Source organism: Malania oleifera, chromosome 2, assembly GCF_029873635.1.
Source record: "Malania oleifera isolate guangnan ecotype guangnan chromosome 2, ASM2987363v1, whole genome shotgun sequence".
In the NCBI taxonomy this organism is placed as follows: Eukaryota; Viridiplantae; Streptophyta; class Magnoliopsida; order Santalales; family Ximeniaceae; genus Malania; species Malania oleifera.
Genome location: NC_080418.1, coordinates 89,060,562 through 89,078,729, shown reverse-complemented (window position 1 = coordinate 89,078,729; position 18,168 = coordinate 89,060,562). Strand labels below are relative to the sequence as shown.

The window sequence follows — 18,168 nt, the reverse complement described above, 5'->3', positions numbered from 1 at the left end:
AGAGAGGGAAGTCCTCGAGGGGAACAAGAGAAGCAAAAAAAAGAGAAAAGAGGGGGGGAAAAAGAAAAAGAGGGGCAGCGAAAAACAGGCGCTGCGGACCCTCCTCCTCTCCCCGGAAGAGAAAAATGGTGGAGACTCTAAAACCCACCCCCACCCATGGCAGAGACTCCAGATCACAGTAGAACGGAAACAGCCGGAAAAAAGGGCAGGGGAGGGGGAAGGGGGAGAGGAAGACGAAGGAAACCCAAGCGGGGGGTAAAATGTGGGGCAGAAGGGGAAAACAGGAGGGAGAAAAGGGCCAGGAAGAGGGAAAAGTGGAATGACGAGGGGAAAGAGAAAAGACCAAGGGGTGAAGCAGAGAGGGAGGGGCAAGGGGGGGGGGTCGAGAGGCATCCAAAACCCGGGATCAAGACCTCCCATACAATAACACCCCTACCAAAGCCTCCCTCCTCCTCTCTCCACGGCGAGGCTGACGAGGGAGCACAAACCCGAAGCAACGCGCATGGAAGGGGGGGGCGCACGCTCAAAAGAGGCAAAAGCCCAGACGACGACCCCCGCCACAAAGCCTAACGATCCGTCCTCTTGGACTGCCTCTCCTCGCCCCATCTCCTCACCCATCCTCCCTCCCTTCTTTCTCCCCCTCTCTTGGCTCCCTCCCTCTCCCCTCAATCTCTCTACTGTTCCCTCCCGCTCTCGAAAATTCTGCTTCTCCCCCCAAAAGTCCCCTTTCCTCCTTTTTCATAATTATTTAAATTAAATGCTCTCATCATCTCATAACGTTCATGTCCAAATGCCTGGATGAATAACAATACTACGCTGAACCCAATACTATCCACTGTTCCCTGCTATTTATATTCTGAATTTAAGATATGGTTACATGTATTACTGTCGTGAATATGCTACATGATTGCATGCTAGTTTAGAATGTCTCCTGCATGGCTGATGCAGTTGATGTGTATTGAATGCTGGTAGTGGATATAGGTTCTCGTGTGCCTTCAACTTCTTATAAATGATCTGTTTGAACCTATTAGGTGCAGGTTTTATGGAAAAACGTCCAATTTACAGATGACATGCTGCCAAAATTGCGTTAAAATTTTCCCAAATAAAAAGAAAAGATAGGCTTAGTTTAATGTTAAAATATTTTTGAAAGGATGAGTGAAACTAAGGAATCATAATAAATGAGGCAATGTAGACTCAGTTCATTTAAAACGGACATTCATTTATATGTTTTTGGTCTGGTAAGCTTAAACCATTCATTGTCGTGCCGAAATCTTTGAAATTTTATATACACTTGGCTGAGGATTTGAAAATTTGGAAAAGGCATAAGTTGAATATATACATAACTCACAGGGAGCATTATTTTCATAATTATTTAAAAAAGGCATAATTAGTGATTCGTTTGGACATATGGGTTGCAATGTCACTGTAGAAAAGAAAAAAAAAGTGGAAAAAAATTGTCCATGCACGAGATCATCGAGGAAAGCGCCTAAGGCATATTTTATTTTCCATGATTTTCTCAGCTACCAAATAAATGACCAATTTCATGTCCATTTGACTGACATATTTTGCTTAGTTCTAATATTTTCTCATTAAGACTTGAAAAGATACACACTTGCTCATGCCAGTTCATGACCTTTTTCTCTATGAATATTCCCATTTCCCTCCTCCGCAAACCCCACAATCACTGTTTAGAATTTAATTTCAAGTAGAGCAATAATGCTTGTCTACGAAACAGTAAAGCATGCTAATTGGACACGTTTCCCTGGCTTGATTTATTCCCTACATCCCCTTCCCCACGCAATGCTAATACCTCATTGAGTCATTGTGCAAATCCCCCATAAACTAATCTCATGTTGTGTTCCAGAGTATGCATTTTACATCTTAAGTTTAGATTTAAATAGACTTTAATAAATTTCAATATAATTTTATGCTGCTAGTGTTTCGAGACACTTTGGACTTGAATTTACATTGAATTTAAATAAAATGTAATATTAAATTGTATTAAAATTTGTCCAAATCCATTCAAAATGTTCGAAATCTATGCTCTCGAACGCAATGTTACTTTTTTCATTATTGATATTACTACCGTACAAATTATGTAATATGCATGATTATGAAATCTTTGCCAATTTGTTATATCATATAATTACTTTTCCTGATTATACTTAGCGTCAGCTCTCCTCGATTTGGTAAACTAAATTTTTCTTAATGACTCTTAATTTGTAGGATTCGCGGCTGTCATAACATCAGCATGATGTCATGCATGCATGCACTATAGTTATCAAATGCAACTTTTGACTATTTCTTTATAATTTTTATTGTTATTTGAGCAAATAAAGTTTTTGTATTTTAATTTGAATTTGTATTAGTATTTGTATTTGAATTTTGAATATTTATAAATAATTTTTGTTATCTGAACATATGTTATTTCTTCATTTTAATTGAATTTGTATTTAAATTCGAAATTTTGAATGATTTACGAATTTTGTAGTAATTATAGTTTCAGTTTATATATTCGAAAATGTAATTATAGATTTTTATATAAGAATTCATGATTAAATAAAATTACTATAAAAGGTTGTTTAATTTTTCTAATTATTAGTGAAGGATTCAAATTCGTCACTAATACCCTACTATTAATGATGAATTTCTAATTCGTCACTAATACTGCTCCTATTAATGACGAATTTCTGATTTGCCAATAATACCACACTAGTAGTGACGAATTTCTAATTCGTCACTAATACCATACTATTAGTCACGAATTTCTAATTCGTCAATAATATCATACTAGTAGTGATAAATATTTAAGTCGTCAATAATACCCTGCTAGTAGTGACGAATTATAAATTCGTCACTAATAGTAGGGGTATTAGTGACAAATTTCTATCTTGTCATTAATACCCCTACTATTAGTGACGAATTTGAGTTGAACTATTATATACTATATAGTGACGGTGTTAGGGTTTTAGTGACTGATTTAATCCGTTACTAATACTCCATTATTAGTGACGAAAGTTAAATTCGTCACAAAAAGTTAGTAGTAACGGCACATATAGCAACTATTTTAAAACCATCACTAATATCCTGATTTTTTGTAGTGTTTCTCCCAACTAAATTCAAGCAAGAAAATTTGCCTGTAAGTTCTTGATCTATTCTGAATTGTTATTCATTTTAGTTTTTCAAGAACATAAAAAAACATAAACTAGCTAAATTTGCATTTTTATAACATTTATATAAGATAAATAAACAACAATAAACAATTTTCACACTATATGGTTATGGAATTTTTTTTTTAAAACTTTTTTGCTGTTGAAAATAGTTTTTATTTCAAAATTTTCAAATTTATATATAAAATTTAGAAAATATTTTTTAATAATTTTATAGATTTCTAACTCGTACATTGTGAATGGGACGAAAAAATTTAGATTTTGGATTTTAATTATATTGACCATATGTAATTATATTGAAATCCATAAATAAAAAAGTTTTTAAAAATATTCTATACATTTAACCCAAACTCTTGATTTCTAAAATTTTAATAAGAATCTTTTTAAAAAATTTTAAAAACAAAAAAGTTCATTTCTTTTTACAAATTTTTAAAAAAGTAAAAATAAAAATATTTTAAACAATTAAACGAGTCCTGTGTGTGTGTGTGTGTGCACGCGTGCGCGCGTGTGTGGGTAGAGTGAAGAGCACGTTTGAAAGTGAGGGGTTTGATGTGATAGTGGTAAGGCTCTCTTCCACTTCTAAACCATCACAGTTTTTCTAAACCGTCATTAATACAATTAAATAAATTATTTTTATATTTTTAAATAAAAAACCCTATTAGCGATGGTTTTGATAAACTGTCGCTAATAATACACTATTAGTGATGGTTTCCTTAAACCGTCACTACTAATAGACTATAAGTGACGATTTTTCTAAACTGTTACTAATATAGTTAAATAAATTATTTTTATATATTTTTAAACAAAAAACACTATTAGCGACGGTTTTGATAAATGTCGCTAATAATAGACTATAAGTGAGGATTTGTATAAATCATCACTAATATAGTTAAATAAATTCTTTTTATATTTTTTAAATAAAAAACACTATTAGTGAAGGTTTAGAAAATTTGTCGCTAATAACAGACTATTAGTGACAATTTTTGTAAACCGTCACTAATATAGTTAAATAAATTATTTTTATATTTTGTAAATAAAAAAAACTATCAGTGACGGTTTTGATAAACCGTTGCTAATAATAGACTATTAATGATGGTTTCCTTAAACCCTCACTAATAACAAACTATGAGTAACGATTTTTATAAACCATCACTAATATAATTAAATAATTTTTTAAAAAATTTTTTAAATAAAAAATAATATTAGTGACGATTTTGATAAACCGCTGCTAATAATAGACTATTAGTAATGGTTTTCATAAACTGTCACTAATAATAGACTATTAGTGATGGTTTTTTTAAACCGTCACTAATATAGTTAAATAAATTATTTTTATATTTTTAAAATAAAAACACTTTTAGTGACAGTTTTCATAAAACGTTGCTAATAATAGACCTTTAGTAACGATTTTCATAAACTGTCGCTAATAACAGACTATCAATGACGGTTTTTCTAAACTATCACTAATATATTTAAATAAACCTCTTTATATTTTTTAAATAAAAGCCAATATTAGTGACGATCTTTATAAACCGTTGCTAATAATAGACTATTAGTGACGGTTTTCATAAACCACCGCTAATAACAAACTATTAGTGACGGTTTTTCTAAAGCATCACTAATATAGTTAAATAAAATTTTTTATATTTTTTAAATAAAAAACACTATTAGTGATGGTTTAAAAAATTCGTCGCTACTAATAGACTATTATTGACGGTTTAGAAAAACCGTTAGTTATGCATTATTAGTGACGGTTTCTATGAACCATCACTAATATTGTTAACTTTGTCTACTAAAACAATATTATTAGTGACGGTTAATAAATCATCACTAATGAGTGTCTTTTAGTGATGCCTTGAAATCATCACTAATACCTCAAAAAATGTCGCTAATATTTTCCCAGGATAGGTTTCATGCGAAAAGTGGCTTCCCGCGATAGTTTGAGCAGGAAAATTAGTTTTTAGTGACAAAAGTATTAGTGAGGGTTTTTAAAAACCATCACTAATACATACTTTTAGTGATGAAATTCAAACCGTCACTAATACTTTTGTCACTAAAAACCAATTCTTTTGAAGTGGGTTGTGGCATCTAAGGTTTGGAAACCTCAACTTTGAAAGCTTGAAGCAATTAGGAAGCAAGAAGATGGTGAATGGCTTACCCAACATCCAGCATCCGAATGAGATACGTGAAAGTTGTGTTCTGAGCAAGTAACACGGAAACAACTTTGGAAAGTAAGCCGATTGGAGATCTACCACTCCCACTCCAACTACTACACACAGACGCGGGTGGTTCATTGAACCTATTTTCAAATGGACAAAATCGATACTTCCTCAACTTCACTATCGATTATAGTAGAAAGACTTGGGTTTACTTCCTGAAAAGGAAGTCATAAGTGTTTGACAAATTCAAAGAGTTCAAAACTCTCAAAGAGAAGCAGAGTGACTATCATATCAAGTCACTTCGATCAGACCAAGGAAGAGAGTATAAGGCAGAAGCTTTCCAGGAATTCCTTAGGAAAAAAGGTATTCAAAACCAATTCACACCGGCCTACACTCCCCAGTTGAACGGTATAGTTGAGAGAAAGATCTGCACGATCCTTAACATGACCAAGAGCATGTTAAAGGATAAGAATGCGCCCAAAAGTTTTTGGGTAGAAGCAGTGTTATGTGTAGTCTATCTGCTCAATAGGTGTCCTACAAAGAGTCTTGATGCAAAGACACCACATGAAGTTTGGAATACTCAGAAGCCCAGTGTGAGTCATTTTAGAGTGTTTGGCTCCATAGCCTACACCAAGATCTTAGATGTGAGAAGGATAAAGTTGGAAGACAAATGAGAGAAGTGCATCCTTGTTGGATATGGCGACAACACCATAGGATATCGACTTTACAATCCCATCAATAAGAAAGTCATTTTAAGCTGGGATGTTATTTTTGAAGAAAATGAATCTCAGAAGTGGGACCAGGTTGAATCTTCCAAAGATTTAGAATTAACGCTTGAAGGCGAAAAACCCACATAGACAAGAGAAGTAGCTATTGAGTTATAAGTTCCTGTTCTGCAGACACCTCCACATGGTTTCCATTCACCACAGAGGAATGGAGCTCCATCACCAATTAAGAAAAAAATATCAGACATGAAGCCTAGAGGAGCCCATACCCTAGCTAATTTGTATGAAAATATAGAACCTATAGAAGAGTATGTTACTTTATACTATCTATTGTTGACTAGCGAGCTAGTTAGCTTTGAGGAGGCTAACGAAGATGAAAAATGGGGAAAAACGATGAATGAGGATATTCAATCCATCAAGAAGAACAAGACTTGGGAGTTGACAAATCTCCCGAAGGGCCACAAGACCATTGGTGTGAAATGGGTCTACAATACCAAGAAGAATGCTCAAGAAGAAGTCTAGAGATATAAAGCAAGACTTGTCACCAAGGGCTACAAGCAGAAAGAAGGGATTGATTCTAAAGAAATCTTTGCCTCGGTTGTCAGGCTTGAGACTATCAAATTACTAATTTCACTTTCTGTACGAAATGGATAGAAGATTTACCAGCTAGACGTGAAATTAGCATTTCTGAATGGTTTTCTAGAAGAAGAGATCTATATCGATTAGCCACTTGGATATGCGAAGAAGGGCAAAGAATATAGAGTGTAAAAGCTGAAGAAAGTACTTTATGCCTTCAAACAGACACCTCGTGCGTGGAACATGAGGATTGATGACTATTTCTAGAAGAATGGATTTGAGAAGTATCCCTACGAGCATGCGCTATACATGAAGATGGAGATAGGCGGAAGCATGCTGATTGCCTACCTATATGTTGATGATATGATCTTCACCAGTAACAATCCAAAGATGTTTGCCATTTTCAAAAGGAGCAAGGTCAAAGATTTCGAAATGATGAATATTGGCCAGATAGCTTATTTCCCTAGCATAGAATTCGTGCAAAGCAAGAAGGGAATCTTCATCTTCTAGAGCCACTATGCAAAAGAAATGCCGAAGATGTTTGGGATGGACAACTATAACCCTGTGACAACTCCGCTTAAAACAAGATTGGAGTTGAGAAAAAATGAGCAAGGAGATGTTGACTCCACATATTTCAAGAATCTGATTGGAAGCTTGAGGTATTTGACATGCACCAGACCAGACATACTCTATGGAGTTGGACTTGTCAACAGGTACATGGAGACTCCTGACTAGTCCCATCTGAATGCAGTGAAAAGGATACTTTGCTATATCAAGGGTACCTTCACTGATGGTATGTTTTATTCATCAAGAAGTGATTGTAAACTTATTGGCTATTCAGATAGTGATTGGGGAAGAGATCTTGATGAAAGAAAAAACACAACTGGATTCGCATTCTTTATGGGAGATATAGTGTTTACATGGTCATCAAAGAAGCAACCCATCGTAACGCTATCATCATGTGAAGGTGAGTATGTTACTGCCAGCTCAACTATTTGTCATGGTACATGGATCAGGAATGTACGAAAGTATTTGGAATTTCTCCAAGATGACCCCACAAAAGTCTACATCGACAACCGATCAGCTATTGCACTTGCGAAGAATCCAGTCTTTCATGAAAAAAGCAAGCATATTGATACTCAATATCATTTTATCAGGGAGCATGTCAAGAAGAAAAAAGTTGAACTAATGTCTTGCAGAATGAATGATTAGATTGCTGATGTTTTCACGAAGCCACTCAAGCATGACATTTTTGCAAGACTTAATACAATGCTTCGAATGATAAAGTCAGGAGAGTGAAGTTTAAGGGAGGATGTTTAATATTAAACTTGATGGGGCTCATATTATTACATAAATAATAAAAAATGAAAAAGATGAAGAAAGTGAGATGAAGAAGGTGAAGAAGGATGAAGAAGAAGTCAAAGAAGCAAGTATAGGAAATGGACACATTTCCTATGCAGAAGAAAATTTGCAGACATCACCTCCGCAAATCATGTAGACCAATCCTCAACGTTTACCACTTTTTCTCTTATAAATTGGTGTTCATTTTTTATGTGCAGTATGTCGTGGAGAAGAGGAAGAGTAACCAGTGAGCGAAGAAGGAATTGTGTATTTCGAGAGTTTTTTTTTTTTTTTTTTTTTAAGATTATTATTGAAATAAAAAAGTGTTTGTGCGCAATTGAATGTTTTCTTACTGAATTTAAATTACAACCAGTAATTGATCGAGTCCCCTCCAACTATCAGTTGTCTTCTTATATCTGGTCTCATTGGAGCCGCATTCTCATATAGACTCATTGATCGTGAAACATTGCATTTTTTCTATAGTCCCATTGCATAAATTATTGCTGCCACTCCACTAAAAGTTGGGTCGTGCAATTACCTTACTGTGTAGGTGATGCGTCTCTACGCTGCAATCTTATTCTATGGCCGCAGGTTTCTTGTTGGTAGTGTCTCATCTTCTTCAAGCTGCAAACAGTCTTAGACTACTATTGGTCGTGGCTATGTTTTTCCACCATAAATTCCCCAGTTAGTTTAATTATTGCAATTGTTATTAGTTTCATTTTGAAGGTTAAAATGATCATTGGTTGCTATTATTAACCATGTTAACAACCCTAAATACTTTTATGTGGTGGTGGATTTTGTTTAGTGGGGGCATTGTGTGGCTAGAATTTTGTATGGGAGGATTTTATGCATTTTAACTTAAAATAAAATGACTAGGTGAATTTGAAATATAATTAAAATAAAAACATTTACAAATTTAAAATTTTTAAAATACTATAAAAAAGACACTTACACATTCTTATTACTTTTCAATTGACTATTTCTTTGTAAAGAAAGAATGAAGATGAATTTAATAATTGTAAGTCATGTTCAAGGCATATTATGAGCTAATTATTTATGATACTAATATTTTCCAATATTAATTGAAGGAAATTCTCAATAATTATTTTTAAAAATTTTAATACAGTATTCAGGATAAGTAATGGACTTTCTCTCTTGATAGAAGATCGCCGTATATGAGCCGGGTTGAGTTGGTCATCGTTTTAATTTTTTTAAAAAAGAAGCTCATAGATTACGCCTGCACAATACGTTATTAATTGTGGAAAAATCATCAATCCCTAGCTCATTTCCATTCAAGATTCAAATGTAAAGCCTTTAACGTTAAAATAACAATAAACACACGTATGATATGAGGAGGGCAGATAAATATTAACTCAAACCAGTATTGCCTGCAAAAGTATATAAATGAAATGAGGAGAAAAATAAGCTTAGCAATGAAATTAATGAATTTCATCAATATTCATCATGAGCATATCTTTTCGGCCCCGAGAAAACAAAGAACTATATAATGCATCGCATGCAGCACGGGTCAATCAATGATATAATAATGAATTATGGAAGCGGTCAACCAAAGTGCATGTTGGAGTACTTCTGTCCCCACAAGTACTTCAGCGTGAACTGCTTGTTCTTGTGGTTGAGTAGGGAGATGCCGTTGTCTTCAGCCTTGTAGTCGCAGTGGTTCCTGCCGCACGCCCTCTTGGTGGCGGAGTCGCTGACGGGGAAGACGGTGGTGGTGTCGCCGTGGCGGAGGTGGCAGCTGTAGAGCATGGTGCGGTTGGCGTCGTAGGAGAACTCGTACTTCTCGTTGGGCAACAGAATGTGAAGGCCCAGGTCGATGTAGGGATTCAAATTCTTGCAGTTCACGTCCAGCACCTTGTTCTGAAGGTTGTTGGTGAAGCTGAGGTATTGTTTCCTCGAGCGGGGGGCTGCACTCGCGGCGCTACTGACGCCGACCAAGGCGAGGAAGAGCGCGGCGCAGAGGACTTGGCGATTCATTTTCAAACGAAGATGGAATGTGCTGTTTATTATTTATGAACTATCCTCTGCTCTATCAAATTATTTCCAGCGCTGGTTTTGGTCGAGGGTTTCCTCTTGCTTTTATAGGGCTTTTTGGGGGGAAGGACGGTCTCGTCGCTTCCCTCGCATTTCGGGGTAAAACTGGGGAGGCCGGTCCCCAATCGGGAAACACAGTTGTCTCCATTTAACGTGCATGAAATGATGGCTAGGCTTGGTCAAAATCTGGCATGCAGTACACGTACGCACGGCCCATGCTTCCTGGCGTCCAATATTAACTACTGGTGATGGTTTCATCTGCGACGGAGCTCTTTTTTAGGTACACCTACAGGATTTGGTCAAACGACAAATTTTAAATTCCAATTTAATAAGGACAGTTTTGAATTTATTACCTTGGAACCTTATAGAGGGAGTATAAACCTCCTATCTTAAATTTGAATTTGAGTAAATTTAATAATTTTTACGTCTTAACCAAATCTAAATCTACAACCTCTCCAATCAATTTAGTTCATTGGCAAGTTTACGTGTGATATTTTGACTTGTATTTTATTTTCTTATGCAAATAGTGAGGATTTGAGAAATATTTTATATATTATATATGTGTGCGAGTGCATGCAAAACCAAGTTATTTTAAAAAATAGTTATAAATAAAATTTATGACAAAACAATTAATTAATGTACAAATCCACTTTGTTTTACGTCTAGCAATTGTGTAGTAACTCCCGATATAACAGAAAAAGCAAGACGTGTAAATAGATTGATTCATCAAGTTCCCATTGAAATAGGATCCACACAAGAAAAAGCACTTATCGTTCGCTGGTTATTAGGGGCATCCCGAAAATGTTTGGGTAAAAATATGGCTATCAAACACTACAAAAAAATAAAAAAAAGGTTTTTAGTGACGAAACTAAAATTGTCACTATTAATGAGTCATTAGTGACGAAAATAAAATTCGTCACTAATAGTCAACATATTAGTGATAGTTTTTAAAATCATCACTAATAATACATTTAGTGATGAAAATGAAATCGCCACTAATGCTTTCGTCACTAAAAGAGGATTTCCCGCTCATATATTGCGGGAAAATAATACCAACATTTTTTTTATGTAATAGTGACGAGAATTTTCATTACTAATAGTGGACTATTAGTGATGGTTTTTGAAACCGTCACTAAAACCCTTACCCATAACTCTTATTTCCCTTTCGCACTGAAATCCCAAATCCCCTTCTTTGTGTTGAAATCCCAAACCCTTACCCTGCACGATTGAACCCTCCTCTATGTCCTCCCTACACAATCAAAGCCAACTGCCGCCACTCCAACACCGGACGCACCTCCGGGCTACCCTTGGACGCAACACCGTTGCCGCACCACCACTGTATGCACCGCTACCCATCTCCTCCTGCAAGAAGGCATGCCTCCTCCTCCTCCTCTGTTGAGATTGCAGGTATGGAGTCATCGGCAGCAACACCTTCCCCGCAACTTATGTTGAAATGGAGACCTGTAGTAAATGGAGACCAACAACACTCCACCAACCTTGCCTACCATGGTTGACATTAAGCCACTGTGTTTGAATTTTTGCTAACCATTCCACCTCCCCATGGCTATATATAGCAGTGTGCTATGTTGTAGTGTGTGTAGTGGGAGAAGTGTGTGTGTTGTGTGTAATGCATAGAGCAGAGTTGTGTGCAGAGAGTGTGATGTGAGAAAGAAAGAGAGAGAGAGAGAGAGAGAGAGAGAGAGAGAGAGAGAGAGAGAGAGAGAGAGAGAAGAGTTAAGTTGAAGGCAGTAGCCTTCTCCTCCTTGTATTGTTCTGCTGGTTATAGTTAAGTGGTGTATACTCCATGAACGTAGGTCGATTCGACCGAACCATGTAAATTCGATGTTCCATTTTGTTTGTTTATTTTAGCCGTGTGTGATTGTTGCTTCTAGATCCACCCCAACAATTGGTATCAGAGCGATATTGGAGCAAAATCGCCAAATCAAAGAAAAAATTCCCCAATTGGAGCCTATGTCCAGTAGCCCAAAACTTAGTTTTGAGCCCACCAACGTGTTCCTCTCATCAAGACGAAGCCAATGGTGGTAGACGGAGCTCGAAATAAGCTCAGAAGGCACCGCACAAACCTGCACGCGCCGCCAAAGTACAAATGACGTTTCCACGCACCTTCACACGCTGGCCAGTGATTGGCAAGTCATTCCACGCATGGCCACGCGCCAGAGAATACCTGACGAAGTAGTGAAAGGAAGGAGACGATGTGACATTAGCGCCACGTCACCCGTCCATGTCAGCGCAAGGTTAGCCAAGCCCCGCGCTTCGTCAGCGTGCCGCGTCAACACCCAGTCAGCCCCACGGCAACACCCCATCAGTGGTCGAGTCAGCCACCACGCCACCCCAGGCCTATGCCACGTTAGTAGCTAGGACCCACAGTCGGCCCCACAGTAACATGCCAGCAGGTGGGCCCACAGAGCCACGTCAGCACTGGGCCCTATGCTGCCACATCAATGAATGGCATCATTTAACGGCGTCAATAACACCGTTAGGAATATTTCATTAGTTAGGGGAATATTCCGTTATAGCTGACCAGATTTGACCAAATCTTTGACCGGGCTTTTCGAAGGCAGTTCGGGTCCATTTTTCAAACAACTTTAACCATTTCTAAGGTTTCAACCATTTCGGATCCAACTGTGCTGTTCGTTTGCTTTAATTCCATCTCTAAATTAGAGAATCAAGGTGTTGAATGAAAAGAGCTCATAAATCGAGATGTTTGACGGCACGAATTTTGGTTTCTAGAAAATGCAGATTGAAGACTACTTGTTTGGTATTGAGTTGTGCTTACCATTGAAGGAGAAGCTAGAATCCATGGAGGAGAGTGAGTGGGAGTTTCTTGACCTAAAAGCTCTTGGAGCTATTAAAATGACGTTGGCAAAGTCTTTTGCCTTCAACATCAAGCACTTGACAACCACCAAGTCCCTTATGGATGTGTTATCTAATATGTATGAGCAGCCATCAGCCGTGAATAAGGTATACTTGATGAAAATATTATTTACCATGAGTATGTCTTTAGGTGAAAGTTTTAGCAGACACCTGAATAATTTCAATGAGCTATCAGATCAACTCACCTCGGTTGTAATTACATTTGACAATGAGATCCATGCCCTACTGATTCTCAGTCAGCTACCTGAGAGTTGAAAAGGTATTATTACTGCAATCAGTAGCTTCGCAGGAAAATCGAAGCTAAAGTATGACGAGGTCATCAGTATGATTTTGACAGAAGAGATCAAAATGCAGTCGAACAATATCTCCACTTCAAGTTTAGCCTTGAATGTGGAAAGCCAATGTTGACCTTATAGGTCACATTGACCTTATAGGTCACACCCAGTTTTGATAATGACAAATACTCTAATATTTGATGGCTTTCAAGTTTGTGTGCAGGTTTATATTAGTAAATTAATTTATAGCACATAAAGTAAAGCCTGAAGACTCAGAAGATCTGTCTTGTGTTGTAATTCATATTATGTTTATCATTGGGACTGTAATAGTAATTAGGGCTTATGTCTTGTAATAATTGCATGCATCACCTGCATGATCTAATAGGTGAGCTCTAACCAACTCAAAATGAAAATGACCTTAGACAGACCTTAGGGAACACCCCTTCAGTCGACCGAAGGTCGACCGACACCGGACTTTTTCGGTGTCTTCAAAATTGGACCCCAAGTGACCTTAGGACACTCACTTTTGCACTTGCATACATTAGGCACTTGAATAGGGTTTGTATATTTCGAAATGGGACCGAAATGCACACTTGGTGCACTTTCGGTCGATTGGCCAAGATAGTTCATTTTGGCCTGGTCGACCGAACCAGACCTGGGTCAATTGTTGACCAAGGCCCTGGTCGACCGAACCAGAATAGTTCAAAAGTCCCGATCGACCAAAACCCTCTATGGTCAACATTTTGACCACCTGGTCGACCGAACTGACTCACTCAAAAAATGAGCAGCTCGGAAGCTATCCCAAGTATAGGAGTTCTGTCGTGTAATATTAAGCCCAAGGGCTAGATCGTCTCCTCAAGGAATGCGTTTAATCTCAGATTTAACGTTCTTGCAATCAAAATTAAATTGCACTAAACTCAGTTCAGATTCAGAGTTTTTAAGGTTGTTTAATTTTATTTCTGATAAATTAAATGGCACGTAATTTAAAAACCCTAAAACTAACATTCACTCAATAAAAAAAAAAAACAAGTTTGGAAATCCTAGTTTACTTAAGGAAATACCTAAACACGCATTATTAAAGATGGCAACTACAAATAAGGAATTAAAACATGCAATGGAAACTCAATCAAACACACACACGCACTAAAAATCAAACCTTTAATATGGATCAATAATTCAAACCAAGAACTCGAACAAAAATGCAAACACATAAAAAATCTAAACTTTGAATGATACCGAAAAATAAAAATACGAACTTTAACAAAACTGAAAAATATGAACTTTGACGAAACTGACCCTAACTAAATTAATTAAATAACTTGGAACATTAAACTAATCTACGGAAAAAAATTTAATCGGAAGAGAATAAAAAAAAAAAACAATTAAACTTCAATAATAATGAAACACCGCAAATAATGTTCAAAATCTAAAAATAACAATAAACTCAAATAAAAAGTTAACAATATTGAACTGATTAATTAGTAATAATAAAAGAAAGAGAAGAGATAAAAGAGAGAGAGAGAGAGTGAGAGTGAACATCCATGGGAGGCTATGGATGAGAGAGCCTCGGCTAGCAGCAGAGGAGGTCTGCTCTCGGGTCTGCTGTTCCTGCTATGGTTGGTTGCAGATGCAGGAGAAGGGAGAAACCACAAGTCTGTTGTGGAAGACCTGGATGTGGAGCTGTGCAGTGGAAGCTGATCTGGACTTGCTGTGACTCTCAGGTAACTACTGCAGCAGTTGGGCAGGAAAAGAACCACAGGTCTGCTGGTGCACTTGGCCGAGGAATGTTGGCTGAGATCTGTTGTGGAGTCGGCTAGCCGTGAGAGAGCTTCAGCAGGATGGGCAGAGAGAAGGAATAAAGGTTGCAGCAGAGGATGAACTGGTGCCACCGGAGATCTGCTGGTGTTGTTGCGGCTGCCGGAGCAGGAAGATGGCAGGGAGCAGAGGGTCTGATGGAGGACTGGAACAAAGGAGGCTGTGGAGGCTGATGGTGCTGCTGGAGCAGAGAAGAGGATAACCGAGAAAAGGGAAAAGGCAGAGAACTGAAAAGTTGGAAATACGAGAGAGTAGAAGAGAGAAAAAAACAGGGGAATAGAACGGAAGAATGGGCAAGAGAGAGGGCAAAGAGAAGCTAAGGGAAAAAGAAGGGACAGGAGAAGAGAAGAGGAAGAAGAAGAAGAGAGGAGAAGATGACAGCCGGCGTGTGGTGCGCAGGAAAAAAAAAGATTTAAAGGGTAGGGGGGCGGTGCCCTAGGACCCAAGACCCGGATAGGAGTTTTGACCCATTTAGAGGACCTGAATTATTATATTTTTTTTATTTTTTTTCATTTTCTATTCATCGCAAATTTGACTCTTCTGGAGCTAGTTTCTCACAAAACTCAAAACACAAAAGTTGTAGATAATCCTTTCCTCTTTCTCCAAAAATTTGAATCGTCTCGATCGAAGCTTGGACGGAAAAGTTATACACGAAATACGAACAGGTGTCGGTTTTGGTTTCCGAGATTTTTCCTGCAACAAAAAATTACCAAAACTTCATAAATAATGCAATAAAGTTCAAGAATGATGATTTTGGCACTTTATTAAAATATTAAAAAATTTTGGACATTTAATTAAAAATATAAACCATAAAGTCCGGGTCAAGATGCCCAATTACGTAATTTTGACGCGTAATCACACCCCCCAACTAACGTTTTGCTAGTCTCTAGCAAATGACGTGAATGAATCTCAGGGTGGTGTCTACAACTACATACTCCGGTGATCATGAAATCAATGCACATACGACATAACTATACCACTTCACATACAAGAACATAACTGAATTTCACACAAGCTCGTTCATATTCAATGCACACGACTCCAAAGCACGTCACTCATGCAAGTTTCATCGTTTATATGTGATTTGAAAGTAGTATACTCACATGAAGTTAACCAGTGGCACATTCAGAGTTAATGAAATCATATAAGTTCGAGTATAAACAGGTAAACTCTCTATGTGTGTGTGATGTGTGTAACTTAGTACACCTAGGATACTAGTGGATACCTACAGAACGATTGATTTGACTCGGCTTAACTGGTATACCCTCAAAAACACTCAAAAGGAATGGGTTCACTCGTCATATGTGAGGAGGAGTGTCGCGATCAAACATCCCACATATTAAAAGGAACAACGCTAAGTATATGGAGTGGACTAGTCTGGAAAGGATCTAGCCTATCTATGAGGTGTCAAGTCCTTCACCCTAGCATCTTCTCACCTACTCGCCATATCCAACCGAGACCACCCTAGATCAACTTACTCATAAACTTGTCGTGAATACATCTGAGGCATTAATTGGTTAAAGAATCTTCATACGTGGAAAATATGTGTCATGTCCTTGTGATATGTATTTGGACCAGCATTGACTTTTTATTTCATGCGCATGTGTATTGCTTATTCTTTATTTTGCTCATTCTTCATTTTCTGTCTTTTCTTGATCAATTAGGACAATTATAACACTTCTTTTGTAATCTTCATACCATCAATGGGAATTGAGCTCAAATAAGAGTTCATGAATTAAGTCTATCTCTAGGGGTGACTCAGCCTTCACATTTTGAGTAGGCTACAAGACCTAGGTTTCTATCTCCCCACTAGGTGTCACCTCTAGGCTAGCAAATCAAAAACAAAGACTAGTGTACAAAGGAATCATCCAGAAAAAGAGAATTGAGTTCCATGAGCTCTGATTTGATATTAATGCTCAAAAGGACGATAAATAGCTCAAGGATATCTCACAAGGTGTCATAGTCGCCACGGGTGCTCTCTCAGTGCTCACAGGAAACCCTAAGTGCAATGAATCATGTAAATGTGTTTATTCAGCCTCATGAGATGCCGTGTAAATACAGGAAATTATATAATCAAATTAACACGAATGTACTACCAATCAATTCTTCATGGAGTCATAAGATCATATAAAGAGAAAACTACACATGATTGACTCAAGTGTGTCATTCTTAAGTTATACGCGAGTATGTGAAAGGTATACGCAATGTTAAGCATAGCATAGTGCAATGTAATTCCTTCAGTACTCCTCCTTTATTTCTCTCCTTTTTTTTTCTGATGATTTTTTTTTAAAATGACAATATGAAACTTGGTACATGTACGTGCACAGTGTCACATGTGAATGCTCACCCCCCAACTAAAGTGGAACATTGTCCTCAATGTGAAAGCACAGGGGAAATAAAATTTTGCACGGTAAACAACTAATGGAAAAGTACTACTGACTAATGTAACAAAAAAGAAAAGGGAAAAACACAACTAAAACAGATAAACGAAAAAAATAAAAATAAAAATAAAAATAAAAATAAAAATAAAACAGTAGCATAGAAAGGTCAGAGGACTCCCCTAGGGTCTTGCAAAAGCAAGACCTCTTTGTCGACATCGAAAGGGGTCATGAAAGGCTTTAGACGCTGTCCATTGATTGTGAAGCGATTGCCATTCTTCGGATCTACAATCTCTACCGCACCATGAGAATGAACTTTTTCAACAATATACGGACCACCCCACCGGGATTTCAATTTCCCAGGAAACACATGCAGTCGGGAGTCATAGAGTAGCACTTGATGAGAAGGGAAAAGTTGTTTTTCTTTGATGTTCCTATCATGTAGCAACTTCATCCGCTCCTTAGCCAAACGAGCATTATTATAAGTGTCCCTTCGAGATTCTTCAAGCTCGCATACCTGCAATTTTCTTAAACCTGTGGCATCATCAAGTGAAAGGTTAATCTATTTGATAGCCCATAAAGCACGATGCTGAATTTCAACAGGTAAATGACATGCCTTACCGTATACTAACCTGTAGGGAGACATCCCTAAGTTTGTCTTGAAAGCTGTTCGATAGGCCCAAAGTGCGTCAACAAGTTTTTCTGACCAGTCCTTATGGTTAGGACGCACAGTTTTCTCAAGTATCGTTTTGATCTCTCTATTGGCCAATTCAGCTTGACCA

General features: G+C 37.4%; 1 protein-coding gene across 1 annotated transcript; it reads right to left on the bottom strand.

Moving 5' to 3' along the window:
• Positions 1–9,534: 9,534 nt before the first annotated feature.
• On the bottom strand, positions 9,535–9,966 carry LOC131148279 (S-protein homolog 8-like). Its single transcript, XM_058097999.1, has one exon. The coding sequence runs from the start codon at positions 9,964–9,966 to the stop codon at positions 9,535–9,537; it is 432 nt and encodes a 143-aa protein (XP_057953982.1).
• Between the last annotated feature and the right edge of the window lie 8,202 nt (positions 9,967–18,168).